The sequence below is a fragment of the Boleophthalmus pectinirostris genome, unplaced genomic scaffold, assembly GCF_026225935.1.
Source record: "Boleophthalmus pectinirostris isolate CB_2022bp ecotype Guang Dong unplaced genomic scaffold, ASM2622593v1 HiC_scaffold_19, whole genome shotgun sequence".
Taxonomy (NCBI): domain Eukaryota; kingdom Metazoa; phylum Chordata; class Actinopteri; order Gobiiformes; family Gobiidae; genus Boleophthalmus; species Boleophthalmus pectinirostris.
Genome location: NW_026571140.1, coordinates 7,515,952 through 7,533,702, shown reverse-complemented (window position 1 = coordinate 7,533,702; position 17,751 = coordinate 7,515,952). Strand labels below are relative to the sequence as shown.

The window sequence follows — 17,751 nt, the reverse complement described above, 5'->3', positions numbered from 1 at the left end:
GTAGCCTGACCAAACGGGTCCGTACATGTGTCTCTCTGCACTCAGAAGGAGTGAGCAAACACAAACATTCGGTCAGTCTGCAACGTACCGAAGCACAAATGCGTATTTAAAGATGATTTGTACAAGAAATTCCACGCTTTCCGTTGCGTTCGGGACAATTGTGCACAGTGTACAAAGCAGCACATATGTTTCGGTGTCCAGTGGGAAAAAGTTTTGCCAGGTGAGAGAAGCGCAATGTCGATGACGAGTCCCCACCTCCCTCCCCCCGTACGGTGTCCTGGTTTTGACAAACACAAATCTGGTCACACTAACCTGTATTCCACTGAATCATGTCTTTTAATCTGACAGAAGTTGAACCACATCAGCGACACAAGAGCTGTAGTTTTATCTTCGCTGAGTTTATGCAAATTAGCGATGCGGTTTTAAGTTTTGTTTCTGTGAGAGTTGAGCAAAACTGAATTAAACACATTATAATGTCAAACAGCTGATGTGGCTCTAGAGTGATTATGGTTTATATGTCGTAAAGTTGAATTTATTTATGCAGATTAGTAGTGCAGATAGTAATAATAATGATGATCATTTTAATATAAAAACGTTAATGATTAATCAATAATCGATCGTTAATTCTTCCGACGATTGTTTAAGAAAATTTCATCGAATGCCCATCCCTAGTTAAAGGCGCATTGTGTAATTTTTCTGGTTGAGGGTCCGTCAAATGCTTTTGTCCTTGTTGTTGAATAAATGTAAGGTTGAGCTGTTTTATATCTTACGTTATTACCTCCGCCAAGGAGGTTATGTTTTTGCCGGCGTTTGTCTGTTTGTTTGTTTGTTTGTTTGTTTGTCTGTTAGCAACATAACTCAAAAAGTTAAGGACCGATTTTGATGAAATTTTCAGGATTTGTTGGAAATGTGAAAAGAAAGAACTGATTTCATTTTGGGGGTGATCCGGAAGAAATCCTGGATTCTGGATCACTTTGAAATTTTAGTTAACATTGTGGTAAATGGGGCCAAAAATTTGTTTCTCAATATCTCGGTTAATTATTGACCAAACCCCATGAAATTTGACTCAGGGATGGACAATGGGATCCTCTTTCATATTCCAAAGGCTGATCCGGATCTGATTCAGAAGACTGATTTTATCGCAATTTATATAAAAAATGGGGGTAGTCCTTGACGGAGGTCTGCGCTCTCTGACTGCTTTTCTAGTTGAGCTCTTTTTTCAGACCAAGAGTTTGTTTTCATATTTGACAGTTTTGACTGCTCACTAGCGGTCTTTCTCAGAGTCTTTCCTCACATGATGTTGCTGTGATGTGTCCGCTCAGCTGATTTATACAGGTTTTGGTGCCGTCTTCCTATCGGTGGAGGCAGGACGACAACGCCATCTGCAGTCCGACTTCCTCAGGACAGTATCCCAGGTGTGTGAGAGTAAAAAAGCCCCATCGTCCCAGTTTATACTCCCATGGGCATGTTTCCATATTTTGATTGCCTCTTTAACCCAGCAACAATGTTTGTCGTCCTTTGTCGTGCCCACGGGACGAGGGGACTTTTTTACTCAGCTATAAATCAGCTGAGCAACACGTCACAGCAACATCACCTGACCACTCTGAGGAAGACAGCAGGGAGCAGTTGAAACTGTCAAGTCCAGAAAAAGAACCTAATAACATGAAATATCTGAACCTCATTGGACTTGGTTTTTTGACTGTTGTTGGACAAACAGCACTTTGACAAACAGTGACTGTTCACTTTGACAGACTGTAGTGACCAGTGTTCACTTTGACAGACTGTTGTAGTACCGGTCACTTTGACAGACTGTTGTTGTGACTAGTGTTCACTTTGACAGAGTTTAGTGACCAGTGTTCACTTTGACAGACTGTAGTGACAGTACACTTTGACAGACTGTAGTGACCGGTGTTCACTTTGACAGACTGTGTAGTGACCGGTGTTCACTTTGACAGACTGACAGACTTTTTGACCAGTAGTACTCACTTTGACAGACTGTTGTAGTGACCAGTGACTTTGACAGACACCTTCACTTGACAGACTGTTGTAGTGACAGACTTTGACACTGTAGTGACCGGTGTTCACTTTGACAGACTGTTGTAGTGACCAGTGTTCACTTTGACAGACTGTTGTAGTGACCAGTGTTCACTTTGACAGACTGTTAGTGACACAGTGAAGTTCACTTTGACAGACTGTTGTAGTGACCAGTCACTTTGACAGACTGTTGTAGTGACAGTGACACTTTTGACAGACTGTTGTGACACTGTTGTAGTGACCAGTGTTCACTTTGACAGTCACTTTGACAGACTGTTGTGTGACCGGTGTTCACTTTGACACTGTGACACGTGTTCACTTTGACAGACTGTTGTAGTGACAGACTTGACACTGTTGTAGTGACCAGTGTTCACTTTGACAGACTGTTGTGAAGTGTTCACTTTGACAGACAGTGTTCACTTTGACAGACTGTTGTGACCAGTGTTCACTTGACAGACTGTGTAGTGACTTTGACAGACTGTTGTAGTGACCAGTGTTCACTTTGACAGACTGTTGTAGTGACCAGTGTTCACTTTGACAGACTGTTGTAGTGACCAGTGTTCACTTTGACAGACTGTTGTAGTGACCGGTGTTCACTTTGACAGACTGTTGTAGTGACCGGTGTTCACTTTGACAGACTGTTGTAGTGACCACTGTTCACTTTGACAGAGGAGAAAGTTCAACATGTTGCACTCAGAATCATGCCCTGAAGTGGTCTGATCCATTTGTGTTCAGTGAAGCCGGCTGGTTACACAACAAAATAGACTCTGTGCTCCCTGTGGTCCGTCATCTGAAAGCAGTGGAGAGAACCATTTGGCTATATTTGTAGATTTTTGTTTTGAAAAAAATATGAAAGGAGACATTGTACAAAACTTGTGTCTGCAATATAGTTCTAATCTGACACCAGTGGAATGTTATCTTACTTTTTTTTTAATACAGTAGTATGGGTGTCAAATTACCGCGTTAATTGTGATGAATTAATTACAGTCATATTTAGTGGGTCTTGTTTTTTATTCGCGTTAATCTTATTTTTAATCTCTAACTTTACTGTTTCTGTATGCGAGTTGCCTTATTATAAAATCTGTTTTTATGTGTTGTTAGGACACAGTCTCGCACTGTGCAGTCCTGCTCCACTCACTCTGGCAAAGAATTGTAGCCTAATTTTCATTCCCGTTCTCGCCGCATATGCAATAAACCTGCACATGTATGATCTCTGAAAACATCACGACACACACAGAACAGACTCACCTTCACCTTCAACATCCCTCTGTCACAGAGAAAACATCTATATTCCACTGATATATCCGTGTCCTTTAGTAGAAGCTGATCAGTGCACATGAGCGTTTTATTTTATTCATTTTTTTCTTTCTTTTCTCTGCTTAGTTTATGCAAATTAGCCATGCGGTTTTAAGTTTAGTTTCTGTGAGACTTGTGCAAAGCTGCATTAAACACATTATAATGTCAAACGGGCTGATGTGGCTTTAGAGTGGTGATGTTTATATGTTGTAAAGTTGAGTTTATTTATGCAGTTTAGTAATAGTAAGAATGATGATACTTATATAAAATGTTAATGATATGAAAATAATGCAATAATGAATTCAAATGAAAATACCTCAAGTTGAAGGCTTTTCTCAGCAATTTTTAGGTGAGATTAAAAAAGAGATTAATTAGATTAATTAATTACAGATCATAATTAATCTCAAATTTTTTTTTTAATCGCTTGACAGCACTATACAGAAGTAATATTCATCTAAAGTTACTTCATATTTTCTATAGCACACCCTGTATATTTGTTCATAGTATATAATATATACTATGATTATATATTATATTATATTATATTATAATATATTATACCTAATTCCTTCCTGTTCATACTGCCATATTTATTTGTATATATTCACTACAATCTATACTGTAGATTGTCTATATTGTATATACTCCACATTCTGCATATATCACACTTGCTGCTCTTTGCACTTCTGATTGCTGCTAAACCACTAACCAATTTCGTTACCTTGTATTTATACATGTATAATGACATTAAAGTTGAAGCTAATCTAATCTAAAAAAAACAAGTGCGCGGACTTTTACGTTAGAAAATTGTCATGCCAGCTGTAAATATTGTCACAACAAAGAGCTGTGTAGCTGTCAGCACTTTCAGTGGATAGCTGCACACCACACCAGTGAGCCTCAGATTTTCTTCCTTTCTTTTTTTTATTCGTACCAAAATGACTACACAGTGCTGTCGAATCTTATGCGTATTATTGATGAAGAAAATAAAACTGGAGAGCGAAGTAAGTACAGAGCAGTGGGTGTGTACTGGAGTTAATCCACAATATGGCGTCTTGAAAATGAGTGATTAATGATTTCTCAAACACGCATGAATCACTCCAAATTCAACTTTGAAAGGGTAAATGAGAAGGGAAAAAACTATTAAAAGCTCTGGTTAAAAGCTCGGAAAAGTCTGAAAAGTCGATTTTGCAGAATAGGTCTGATTTAACACCCGTAGTTACAATCAATACCAAATACTACTACAAATACTACTACTACTACTACTAATAATAATAATAATGATGATAAAGGATGTAACAATAACTGAAATATCGTGATATTGTATCGTCATAGTTCTCACAATAATATCGTGGACCATCAGGATATATCGAATTACAAGTCTCTTTGCTGAAATTAAGAGTTGTGGTGCAGCAATGGTAAAATGGTCATGGTCACATTTTTCTATAGTGCTTTTCCACCTTCAAGGCACTCAAAGCACTTTACAACAAGGAACCACTCACCCATTCACACACCAGTGCACACAGACACTGTGGGCAAGGTGGGTTAAGTGTCTTGCCCCAGGACACAACGACAACATTCATCTGTGGGAGCTGGAATCACACCAGCCAACCTGTGGGTCAGTGGATCTGACCGCTCAACCTGTGATGCTTATGTCAAGAACTGGATTCGAACCACCAACCTTCAGATCAGTGGGCCAACTGAGCTACTGCCACCCCAGATAGCAATAGCTAGAAGACCATGATCCTTTGCTCCATTTCAGTGCAGACTTCAAGAAAATATAACAGTTCTAAGCACTTTTAAGTCTTAATTCTTCTCTAACAGTTTTGTTAGTCTACACAAAATATCACAATAAATATCGTTCCATGAGATGTAGATCGTGTAAATATCATACCGAGAGATTTGGATATTGTTAGATCCCTAATCATGAGCCTTCCCACCACATCGTGAGCTTTCCCACGATATCGCAATAAATATCGTACCATGAGATGTATATTGTAAAAATATCATACTGAGAGATTTGGATATTGTTACATCTCTAATTGTGAGCCTCTTCACCATATCATGAGCTTTCCCACGATATTGCAATAAATATCATACCGTTAGGTTCATACCATGACGATATCGTACTGTGAAACTTTGATATCATTACAGTCCTAATGATAATAATGAAGAATTTTATAGGGTGATTTATCAGAGCTGATATTGGTACAGATAACACCATGGATCTCATATATCAATATCAGTAAAAATGCCCCCATCTACTGAACGATATACAGTGTTTTCTACAGATTTTCTAACAGAAACAGCAAAGAAATCTGACTAAACCTTCGCACAGTAGAATATTATATAAGAGAAAATACATTTTATCATTTCTATAAAAGTTCTTCAGTGAACTTAACCAAAACTTAACTTCAGTTTCAAGGTTTGCCATTGATTCTGAAATACTGATGTCAGCCACCAGATCAAATTGAGTATTGATACTTTGCAGCGAACGTCGTCAACATTCCTTGGGGGTTGATGCTAAATGGAGGCTCTGCTCTGTCTGAAGCTCTTTTACTCAAGCTAGACTTTAACCTGAGCTTTGTTTTGGCACAATCTGACCATAAAGCGCTGATTTAACTGGAACTACAACAGATGAGCTGCTGTGTGCTGTTAAACAAGTCTCTCTGAAATCAAATTACAGTCATGAGGTAGCTAGAATTAGCCATCTGTTTTTCAGTCAGTAACTCTCATTGCTTTGTTGAAAATCTAACTCCGAAACAGGACCATGAACGATTGTAATGATGACAGGAAATGTGTTTTAGAAATCCATTTTGTATAGTTTTTTTTAAGGTTTAAATCGTCGTACATTACACAAAATTGATTCTTGTGAGCTTTAAGCCAGGTTCGAATGTTGTTACCTCATCAAAAGCATAACTGGAGTTGCGTTTAGTTTAATTTAAATGTGTTTGAGTAACCCTTTATTATTAGCCTCTGCATTTTCAAAGCTCAAGATGCTCTGTTCCACCTTGTGATGTCACGAAGCTGTAGTTTCCAAGGTCTCAGCTCCTTTTACCTTGAGTTTTGTAAAGCATTTCCACGACTGAAATGATCCAAATGATTCTAGTGAAGGTGTATGGAGTTTAAAAACACAGTGGAGCACTTCCTGACATCCCAAGGTGGAACAGAGAAGAACTAAACCTGCAGGATTGGTGAGTTAAACGTGTGTGAATGAAACAAAACACAACTCCAGGTATGTTGTCGAGTATCAGCTTGTGTTCGCTGATGTGTGGATTGTGTCACCATGGTAACTGCTGAACATTCCACCATAGAAATACACGCAGTACACCCCAGCACAATATCGCAGCAAAGAATCAATCTGCCGGAAGAAACTCTATATGACACCATCGCTTTGTAATGTTTAAAGCGCGATGAGAACAGATTGAACTAAAATGACTGAAGCAAGCAAGTTCCGTTTAATGAGCGCATTGTGTGGTTTAAATTCTAATTGCGTTTCATTTATTCGCTCACTTTAGTCTCTTCTGTTTAAAGTGTAATCAGTCACAGTCTGAGGGCCTGTTTTCCACACTGTGTCACGACAGAGCCAAAACCAGTTAGCACTTTCTCCAAGTCTCCAGTAAAGACATCTCAACTACAACTTCAGAGCTGAATTAAGACAAGGTAGTTGTTCAAAAGTCTTATGCAAAATTGACTCTTGTGAGCTTTAAGCCATGTTATAATGCACTTACCTCCAAAAACAGACTTGGAGTTGCGTTTTGTTTCATTCACACATTTGAGTAACCCTTTATTATTAGTGTATCTACTTCTCTAAAGCTCAAAATGCTCTGTTCCACCTTGTGATGTCATGTAATGGTAATTTTCAAGTTAACTGGCAATTCCAGAGCTGAAATCATCCAAATGATTCTACACAGCAAAAAGTAGAGTGTTAAAACTGACTCTTACAGAATCGTTTTTAACATTTTCTCAGGGTTTTATATGAGTCCAATCTGTTCAAGAGTTAATTTAACATTTTTGGAAATGTTAATTAAGTAACACTAGACCAAAGTTGCTGTTTAACCCTGAAATCAAGAGTTATATTCATGTTTTGAGAGTAAACGGATAACATTTTGAAGGGTTATCCTAATTTAGCTAAACAACACTCAGAGGTGTTTTATTTTTACACTTTATTTGAGTGAATTTAAAATGAAATTATGTACAAAACTGGTTCTAACTGGTCTTCTTTCGCGGGAGTTTGAAGTGGTGCTGGGAAGTGCCAAATTAACACTAAAGGAAGTTGAATGAACACTTGAGGTTAAGTTGAATTAACTTCAATCATATCAACTCTGGCAAATAACCCCAACTTGAACCCCATTAAACTTTTCAAACTTTTTGTGTTAAAAACAACTCTGAATTTTTTCACCCTGAAATTTTAACCCTAGTTTTTGCTGTGTAGTGAAACTGTATGGAGTTTAAAAACACAGTGGAGCACTTCTTATTACGAAACAGAAAAAAAACTTGCATTCTTACATTAAGTGGAATCACCGCTCCATAGATGTGACCTGTTGCGTAATCTGGCATAGATGACCTTTTGTTTTGTGAGATTAATGAATTTGTCCCTGATAAATAACGGAAGAACTAAACCTGGAGCTCTAATGTGTCTCCATGGAAACAAATTAAATGCCATAATGTGGAACCATCCATCCTAAAGCAATAACATGAAAAGTTCAAAGTGCCTTACATGATAAAGTTTAATATTGTTGAAAGATGACGCCTACTTGTTTTGCAAGAAAAAAAAAAAATAGACAGGACTAACTGGCTCATTATACTTTGTTAGACACTCAACTAGAGGTGAGTATGTCAAAAAAAAAGTATAGTTATTGAATCCATGAACACACAGTACCTTTAAAATGCAGCTGTAATTAAATTGTAATTACAATTATCTGCTTCTTCTGAATTCACATTGGGATTGGTTAAGTCCATGCTTACAGAGAAGCAAAGAATCATAAAATGGCAAAATCATCACAGAAATAAGATCACAATATATATATTTTTTAGAATTGTCATTTCACCCAGCCCTAAAGTGTAACTAGACTAGGGATAGGCATTCGATAAAATTCTCATAATCGATTGTCGGGAGAATTAACTATTAATTTTCAATTCATCATTAATGTTTTTATATTAAAATTATCACCATTGTTTTTACTATGACTAATCTGCATGAATAAACTTAACTTTACAACATATAAACCATAACCACTATAGAGCCACATCAGCCCGTTTGACATTATAATGTGTTTAATGCAGCTTTGACACTTTTGTTTACGTCTTACAGAAACAAAACTTAAAACCGCATGGCTCATTTGTATAAACTATAAGCTCTGAAAAAAAAAAAAAAACAGACCTTTCCTTGTGTCCTGATGTGTCAGCTTCAGTCGGACTAAAGGACACGATTCAATGGAATATGAGTGTCTGTGTGTATGTCACGTTGGAGATGATTCATGTTTTCAGAGATCAGACGTGTGCAGGTTTAGCGCTGCTCTTTATTTAACATGATTTCACTCACTTTATTTATGTTTGTCACTTTATTTATTTTGGCTACTGTTGTGATGAAACGGCTGAAAAGTGTTTGTTTTTTGGACGCATGACAAAAACAGGATACTCAAAAAACCCAATCATACCCGGGACACTGATGTGCATGTAAACACACTCACTGAGCGGTACAGTGTTTCCAAGGAGACAGAGCCCAAACATGGGACTCTGAGGCACAACTCTAGTGTTTGTGTCAGACGTAGCCTCGTCTCCTTACACTACGCACAGCAACATACATTCAGTTTGTCGATTAAAAATGAACATGATCAACAAAATACTCAATGATCAGTTATCCAAGAGTCGACTAATCATGCCCATCCCTAGACTAAACAGCTGAACTCTGCCCGTAAACACATTTCAAATAGTGCTGATAAACTAAGAGGAGAGTTGGGGTTGAGGAGGGGCGGGGTCTGGACATATGAGGAGGAGTGTGATTGGTCTATCAGGTATTCACACTTCAAACTCCGCTCCTGCTTACAGCCAGGTGTAGGGCAGTGTTTTGACCACGAAGTTGCAAATGTACCAAGTTTGAACAATCATTGCCAAAAAGAGACAAAATACACTATGTTATTCAAACACCATATACGCAGTCTTGTAGCAAAAAAGTTGCAATATTTTTTTTGTTCTACTTTAACAACCCCTGTTTTTGCTCAGGGGCAGCAGCTCATGGACCTGGAACAGAAACTGACTGCAGCCAAAGAAGAACTGGAGAAGACTGCACTGGATAAGGTACAAAACATGACTTGCAATAAATGTGACTGTATTTAAATAGACATGAGCAAATGAGTAAGCAAGTATTTAATGGAGGTTTATTTAACTGACATTACCAATACACATTTAAGAAAACATGTGTATTTTGTTGAAACAATGTTGGAAAAAATGTTTCTTGTGTAAAATGTGGAAAACTTTTGAACAAAATTCTCCCTACTTCGATTTCGATTTCCAAGTGATTTTCAACATATTTTTCAACATTTTCTCTACATACAAGTATAATACATATAAATTATACATATAAGTATAATTTATACTTACTACAGGTATTATTCTACCACATTAAGTAAAAATTTGATAATCATACGTATAAACCTCCCATGGGCCCACATTATGCTTTCTTATAATTGCCTTCCCTCATCACAAACTTACCTGAAGTTGTGTTTTGTTTCATTCACACATATTTAACTCATTTTTTTCTCTCAAACAAGTTCCACCTTGTGATGTCATGTGGTAATACTACTACTATAAAACTGCCCAACAAAGGCAAAAAAAACTTTTAATTCTCCAGAGTGTGAAACTGAGAGAAAATAACTTCAAAGTTTTTGTTTTGTCCAGAAAAAAGTATAATAGGGCTCCCAAAATTTGACAACTGGTTTCTATAATGAAGGAACATTTGTAAAAATATTGAGCTCAAAATTGCCCTTTGACTCTTATTTGTCAGTTCCTGTGCTCGGTCTTTGTATCATATGCCAAAAATAAGTTTTCGTGCAAAGCCAAAAGGCAGAAAGTGACATGATCATTATTATTTGCTTGATTTTGCCCAGACTTCCATCCATTATAAGAAAACACCTCATCAAGGTCGAGTCATCATGTGTTTGTCTGAAATGATATAGAAGAGCTTTGGATTTCCTGTTTAGTGCTGATCAGGATCGTGTGGTGACATTTACACAGTTAAACAGTTTGACAGACAAGTATATTATGTACAGCAGGGGTCTCCAACCTTTTTCCTCCGGTGAGCTACTTTTACAAAACGAAAATGCCAGGGAGCGTTCACAAGAAATTGAGCTTATATAAGAGCCACGGTAAACCCTAGATGAGGTACAGTTAGATGCCTACAAAAAATAAACCGTTATCCTTTTATTAGGATAGAAAGTTTGGCATCTAGCTTGCATTCGTGTACAGAAGTAAAAGGTGTTTAATTGATCAAATTTTACTTATTCAGCACAATACATGTAACCCAGAAATCCTTTAGCGAGCTACTTGGACAGGGATGGAGAGCTACCAGTAGCTCCCAAGCTACAGGTTGGAGACCCCTGATGTAGAGTATGAATAAATACACCAAATACTTTCACATTAAAGATCATTGAAGTATAATTGAATGCAAAGGTTTATTTATGTAATGTGTTAAGACCCTGTGCCAAGGCCGCGACAAAATAGAAGGAGGCCAGAGGTTGGATTTTAAAATAAAATATATTCATGAACTAAATCACAAACAAAACATACACTGTTACCGCTTTTTGCCTTTGCATGACTTCTTATTTTTGGCTCATGATACAAAGACAGATACAGGAACTGACAAATAAGGGTCAAAGGTCAATTTTGAGCTCAAGATTTTTCACGATATTTATTCACATGATAAAGGAGGACTCAAATATAAACAAAATGACATAAACACATTTTTGACCAAACATGAAGTTACAGAAAACACAACTCCAGGTCTGTTTTTTAGGAGGTAACATCATTCTGACATGACTTAAAGGTTGTATGGAGGATTTTTTTTTTTGTTTTTTTTGTTTCAAGTTGTCAATGATAGCATTATAGAGGTGCAGTAGCCTTGTAATTATGATGACCAAAAAAAGAGAATAAAAATTCATCAACTCTGGACGTGGTGGGGCTAAACATTTGCCAATAGATAACGACATTGCCTCGTTATCTGTTAGCTGACAGGCTGTCAATCAATCTCCCTACGTTTCTAGCGTAACTGACCTGCCTGCGCGCCGCCGGTACGTGGTTTACGTACGCCTGTCACGCAGTCCACAGACGCAAGATGCACAGACGCTGTTTACTCCACCAACGCAACAGTTCTTAGCGGCTTTTTTTTGACCTATATCTTCCTCGCAGTTCGCACAAAGTTTGTTGCAATGGCAGACAAGAATCCAGGAGCAGTTAGCCGCAAAAGAAAGTCCGTTTTTGAGGTCGCTGAAAGAAGAAGACAAAGGGAAAAGCAGCGAAGCCAAACTAAGATTCTTGTAGATTCATTCCAGCGGTGGCGCGACTGAAGCAGACGCAGGGTCTAAAGACTGACGCATTGGTCGCCAAATTACTCCTGGACAGGTAACTTCTGCTTATTATGAAAACGTACTTTATTTCCAAGAGCTAGTCAAACGTTTTTCAGGACACGAAAGCGATATCCTATGTCTGAAAACGTAATTTTCAAGGCAAAGAAAGAGTCCGCTTGCTGCTGCGTGTTGTAGCTAGTTCATTCGCACTGAATCTCCGCGCAACCTTCTCTGCTCCCTTTTCCTACTCCTGTCCCCGCTGCCCGTTCCGCTCTTCCCCCTGCTCCTCACTTCTCCGGGCACGGAATCTCCGCGCACCGCTCCCTCTCTCCTCTCTCCCCTCTCCTCTCCCTGCTCCTCACTTCTCGTCCGCGCACGAAATGTCCGCACACCCGCTCCCCCGCTCCTCACTTCTCCGGCCTAACCAACACTGTAGTTAGTTGTTTACAAGTCATGTGCAGCTCACCGGCTGTAAACAAACCTGTTTCTGGCATAAGGAGGAGGGGAGGAAGGCGTTCTACGTAGGAGCTGTAGGGGAGGGGGGGTGGTTTCACGCATGCGCAACATTTGAAAAAGGACAAACAGTCGCTGGATTTCTCGTTCCTTGAAAATCCTCTATACAACTTTAAAGCCCACAAGAGTGAATTCTGCTTAATATAGGACGTTTAATCTGTCGTCCGCACTTTAACCTGTGTGTGTTGCAGGAGTCTCAGCTCAAGGCCCTGAAGGACACGGTGCACATCTGTTTCTCCGCTGTTCTCCACAACAACAACCAGGCCGGCAGCCCTCGTTTCCCTAGCAACCCCAGCGCCCTGTTCAGATACTCCCCCCTCCTCAACAGCTCCAGGGTCACCTTCCAGCAGCCACACGCAAAGGTACGCCAAAACCTGTACAGTCACCGGGGTTGCCAGATTGCCAGAGAGAAACAAGCACAAAAGCCTCTGATGAAAAAGAAATAAACAGAACGTAGATTGTCCCTGCTGAATAAAAGATAATGAGAGCTTGTTTTTAATGATCAACATGAGTAATAGCTTAAACAGGTTTGGATTTCAGTGGAAGAAATAAAACACAATGCGCAACTTCCACAATTTATTTTTTTTTTTTGTAAAGACCCTGTTCCTGATTTTATTTTTTCTATGTATTTGAGCAAAAAGTGTCTCGCGGCTCATGAGGTCAAAGTATGTTCACTGTGTACCATCTGCACCTCATTACAAAGCGTTTTCTTGTCTGAATATCAGGTAGTGCAATGTTAGCATGCTAGTTGTTGCTAGTTTGACCTTGACAGAAAAGTAAAGGAGCTGACAGAACTGAATTTCTAGAACTTTGCTATGAAATTCTACCTGGACGCCTGAGCGATTACAGGAATATTTTGTTTCCTTGACAGCCAAACTCAGGTCTCTGAAAGTCGTGAAAAGCGCTTAGAAACTCATCACTGTGAATAATTAGGATGCTCCGAAGACATAAAGTACATGAGGAATAACTTTGGACCACTGCAAATGTTTTACAGTGAACTAGTTTTCTTTTTCATGTTTTTTAAGACAGTACAAATCACGTACAATGCTTTAATTGGTGTATTAACGTCATTTCCACACATCAACAAAATGTTTAAATTGTACATATCTAGGCCGGACCTGAATATGAGCCACAGGTGATCAAGAACGACCAAAGACCAAGAACGACGAAGAAGACCACAGTCTTTAAGAATGTTTTCAAGTTTGGGCCATCTGCTTTTATTGCCTCTGAAAGCTTTTGTCATCTTTTTGCATTGAGTCAGTTTTCCGAAATCTCATCATCGACTCATTGATGCTGAACTCATGTGCAGCAGCTTGATTTCCTTCTTCATCAGTCTTTGTCTTTAACTTAAAAGCTGCATCATCTGCATTTCTTCATATATTTTCCATGAGAAGGGTGTGTGTATGAAGCGCAAAGTAACTGTTCAAAACACAATCAAACCTGCATCTTCCTCGGAACTTCACCCCAGTCTCTCCTCACAATCTACTGCGGATGTCTCCTGCAGAAAGAGCCTCTGTCCTGTCTGGTTTCATGTCAGTGTCTCGTAGGATTTCAGACTCTCCTGGGGGTGGGGCAAGGTCAGGTATGAGTGGATGTCCGACTAATGAAGTTTGAGATGTTTCTTCTCGTCATTTCCACACACACTTGCATTTAACACATACGGGTCATTAAGACAGCATTTAGTATCATAACTTATTTTATCACACGGCGATAAACAGCGGCGTTTTCTGCACTAAGGCTGTGCTCATTCGCTGTGTTGCCAAATCATAGACTGTATATATGAATGGACAATGTGCCAAACAAATAATATATTCGCCGCATCGTCGGATAAGCCGCAGGGTTCAAAGTGTGAGAAAAAAGTAGCTGCTTATAGTCCGGAAATTATGGTACATAACACGTTTCAACACAGACTCCACACAGACTGAATCTTAAGATCGTTGTTATTGATACTCTGGAGGCACTGCTCAATCTGAAGCTCTGTTACTCAAGTTTGACTTTAATCTGAGTTTTGTTTTAACACGATCTGACCGGAAAGAACTGATTTAGTTGGAACTAAAACAGGAGAGATGATTTGTGCTGTTAAACAAGTCCACTCAGCTTTTCAATCAGTCACTCTCAACTTTTTTTGTTGAAAATCAAACTCCTAAACTGCACCATGATCGCTCGTATCAATCACAGGCTCCTGAAAATGTGTTGTTTAAATTTTTTTTTTTTTTTAACCTTAGGCTGTGTGCATTGTGTCACCATGGTAAATACTGAACATTCCACCACAAACATGCACACAGAACCCCCCCAGCGTGATGTCACTGTAAAGTATCAACATTTTCCTCATCTAATCCCTACTGTGAAACCTATCTTCACATCAGTATTAGCCCTCTGTGGTCCATTGGCGTCAGACTGGCCTGTGCTGTGTTCACTTGCGTTTTGTATGAGCTGATAATGGCATGAGCCCTCACACTCGCAGTCACAGCAGAATGGGTCCCAGCTTAATCCCTTTAGCAGGAGAAGAGCCGTCTGAAGAGGCCACCGAGAAGAGTCAATGAAAGTTACAAAGCTACAAGTAAACCATTCTTAATCGAAACACTACTCATGTTTGGATGCTGCGTTTTTCAGGCTATAAGTCGCACTTTTTTTCATGGTTTGGGTGTTTCCTGTGACTTATGCTCTAGTGGGACACTGACACGAGAGGGCGCTCTAGTCGTGTGTGTCAGTATCTGCTGCTCCTATTACTCCTGTACCACTGTCACTTAGCTCTACTGCACATGTCTCCTACAGAAAGAGCCTCTGTCCTGTCTGTATCATGACAGTCGATCGCACCATTACTTCTGTACCACTGAAAACAATATTTAAACAAACTTATGAAGAAGACTGGGAAGACAAAAAAATAAAATCTGCTGAGTACAACCTGCAAGGAGCAAAATAAGCAGCCAAAAACGGTAATCGAGCAGCAGAAAGAAAGTTTGAAGTGAGAGAAAAACTTGTGACAACCGGGAGGGTGCCTCATGCAACTTTCCTGAAAGTCACTGGATGGATCGACAAAGCTTGGACTTCAGTGACACTGAAACCATCCTGTCGAGATTCAGAAAGGCCGGAATAATTCTAACTGGAACTGATGCTGAGTCTGACAACAGCGACACAGAAGAGGAAGTGACGCTCCCTTTATCTCCAGAGGTCACAGAGTTGTCAGAAGTGACACAGAGGATGAAGAATTCAATGGATTTAGTGATTTGGAGTGAGATGGAGAGTTTGGTGAACCTGTTCTGTTGTTTATGTTATAGTTACCTGAAGAACTGTTCTTATGTGACATTAACAGTCTGTTGTTCTCTGTTCTACTGTTAATACTAGAACTTGACTTTCAAGATGAAATGTCAGTTCCTGGTCTCTGATTTTATAAAATACTTTTCCCCAAAAAAAGTTTGAGTTATAGTCCGGTGCGACTTATATATGTTTTTTTCTTTTTCTTTATGCATTTTTGGCTGTTGTGACTCATACTCTGGAGCGACTTATAGTTCAAAAGAATACAGTATCTAGTTCTGATACTAGTTTTAGTATTGATCAGTATCAGACTTTCAATACTTTTGACAACCCTACTTCTCTTTCATCGTACATAGATTATATTCTGTATGTTGTATTTTGAGTTGTAGATCAGGTTAGCATTACCTTTGAGACAAATACCTACTTTTATAAACATAAGCATATCTTTTGGTGAATTATTTACACTGCAAGGTCTTATCATGTGTAACCCGGTGTCCGCTGGGTGGTCTTGAATTATTGATTTAGTTTAGCGATGCTAGACTAAGACCCCATAGAGAACGAATGGGACGATGAGTGAAGAGCTGCACTTTTGCAAACAGAACTAGCCGAGACGTACTGTGAAAAGAGCCCGTTCACTATTTTGAAAGAAATATCTGATCAGAAATTCCACACATCTTATACCAGTCCCTCACCTTTCGAAAAATATACTGACAGAATCCAGTCTCGTCTCCAGTTGCTTCATTGTTGCATTTCTCGGTTTGTGCGAGTTTAAAGGCTGCCCAAAGTCTAAAAATAACTCCCATTCAAACCAGTGTCCAGTGTGCGGCTGCAGAGCTACGGCAGAGGACAGTGAAAAGGAATCCATCTTCTACTCAAGCCCCAGGAGACCACTTTGACCCAGTTAAAGAGAGCGCCCCCTTCTGCAACACTGAGGACATAACATCCCCGAAGTATAACGGCTCAGGCTGATATTTCCGACAAAATGGAATTATTCGCCTTTTCTTCTTACCTTCTCTACGTTATTTGTACATTTTTTTCAGTTTGTGTTTTTATGTGGAAAAACATAACCTATAATGTTCTATCGGCCTTGTAAAAAATTAAATGACCTTTACTATTAACAGTTCAGGATTTAAATTAACATTGGTAAGAAGCTGTTTACAGTGATTAAAGCTAAAGAAAAAAAAAAGTAGTAAAAGCATAGTAAAATAGTAGCTCTTGATGTTGCTTGATGTTTGTTTCATTTCATGTTTTAAAGAAAGTTAAAAAAAAGGTACCGTGCCTTTGAATGGATCATTTTAAATGGATTTTTATAGTCCTTGATATGGTAAGAAGTAATATAACCCTCCTGCAAACCTAGGCACATTTTTGTACATCACAGCTTTTCTTTTTAGCATAACTTTGGCCGTGTTGCACCAAACAGCACCAAAATTGGCCAGTTTGTGTATTTTGTGATGCATTTTTTCATTTCTGTGTTTTTTTGTGTTTTTTTTCAAGATCACATTAATTAAACGGTCTATAATCAGGCACATTTTTGTAAACAGTGTTGGGTAGTAACGGATTACATGTACCGGCATTACGTAATCAGAGTACAAATTATGAGTAACTGTATTCAGTTACAGTTACTGTTTCAGTGAGAGGTAATTGGATTACAGTTACTTTGTTAAAATAAATGGATTACATGGTGGTATTTTCCTGTTTTCACATTTTGGGCTATATCCCACATCTCCTTCCGTACTGCGTGGACTAAAACCAGGACTAAACCAGGACTAAAACCAGGACTAAACCAGGACTAAACTAGAAACTAAAACCAAGACAAAAAAGCTTATGTTAAGATATCCTAGTCTTTGCTTCTCTACAGCAAACAGAAGTCTGTTCATGGAGACTTGGGCTCAACAGACAATTTGAAGAGAACAAACATGAATTTTCAGGATGTGGTTACTTTATTCATGTAGTTTTAAAAAGTATGACAATATCAAGTAATCCAAAGTATTCAGATTACGTTACTCACTTTAAGTAATTTAATTTATTGGATTACGTTACAAACTACATTTTGGGATATGTAATCTGTAATCTGTAGGGGAATACATTTTAA

The 17,751-nt window shown here is 38.7% G+C and overlaps 1 protein-coding gene across 1 annotated transcript in view; it reads left to right on the top strand.

Annotated features, from left to right (window-relative positions):
* The window catches only part of luzp2 (leucine zipper protein 2), a 171,479-nt gene that overhangs the window by 88,827 nt on the left and 64,901 nt on the right, over nucleotides 1-17,751 (top strand). Inside the window, exons 8-9 of the mRNA XM_055154822.1 lie at nucleotides 9,553-9,627; nucleotides 12,596-12,766. Coding sequence (XP_055010797.1) covers nucleotides 9,553-9,627; nucleotides 12,596-12,766 — 246 coding nt within the window. The remainder of the gene's footprint in view (nucleotides 1-9,552; nucleotides 9,628-12,595; nucleotides 12,767-17,751) is intronic.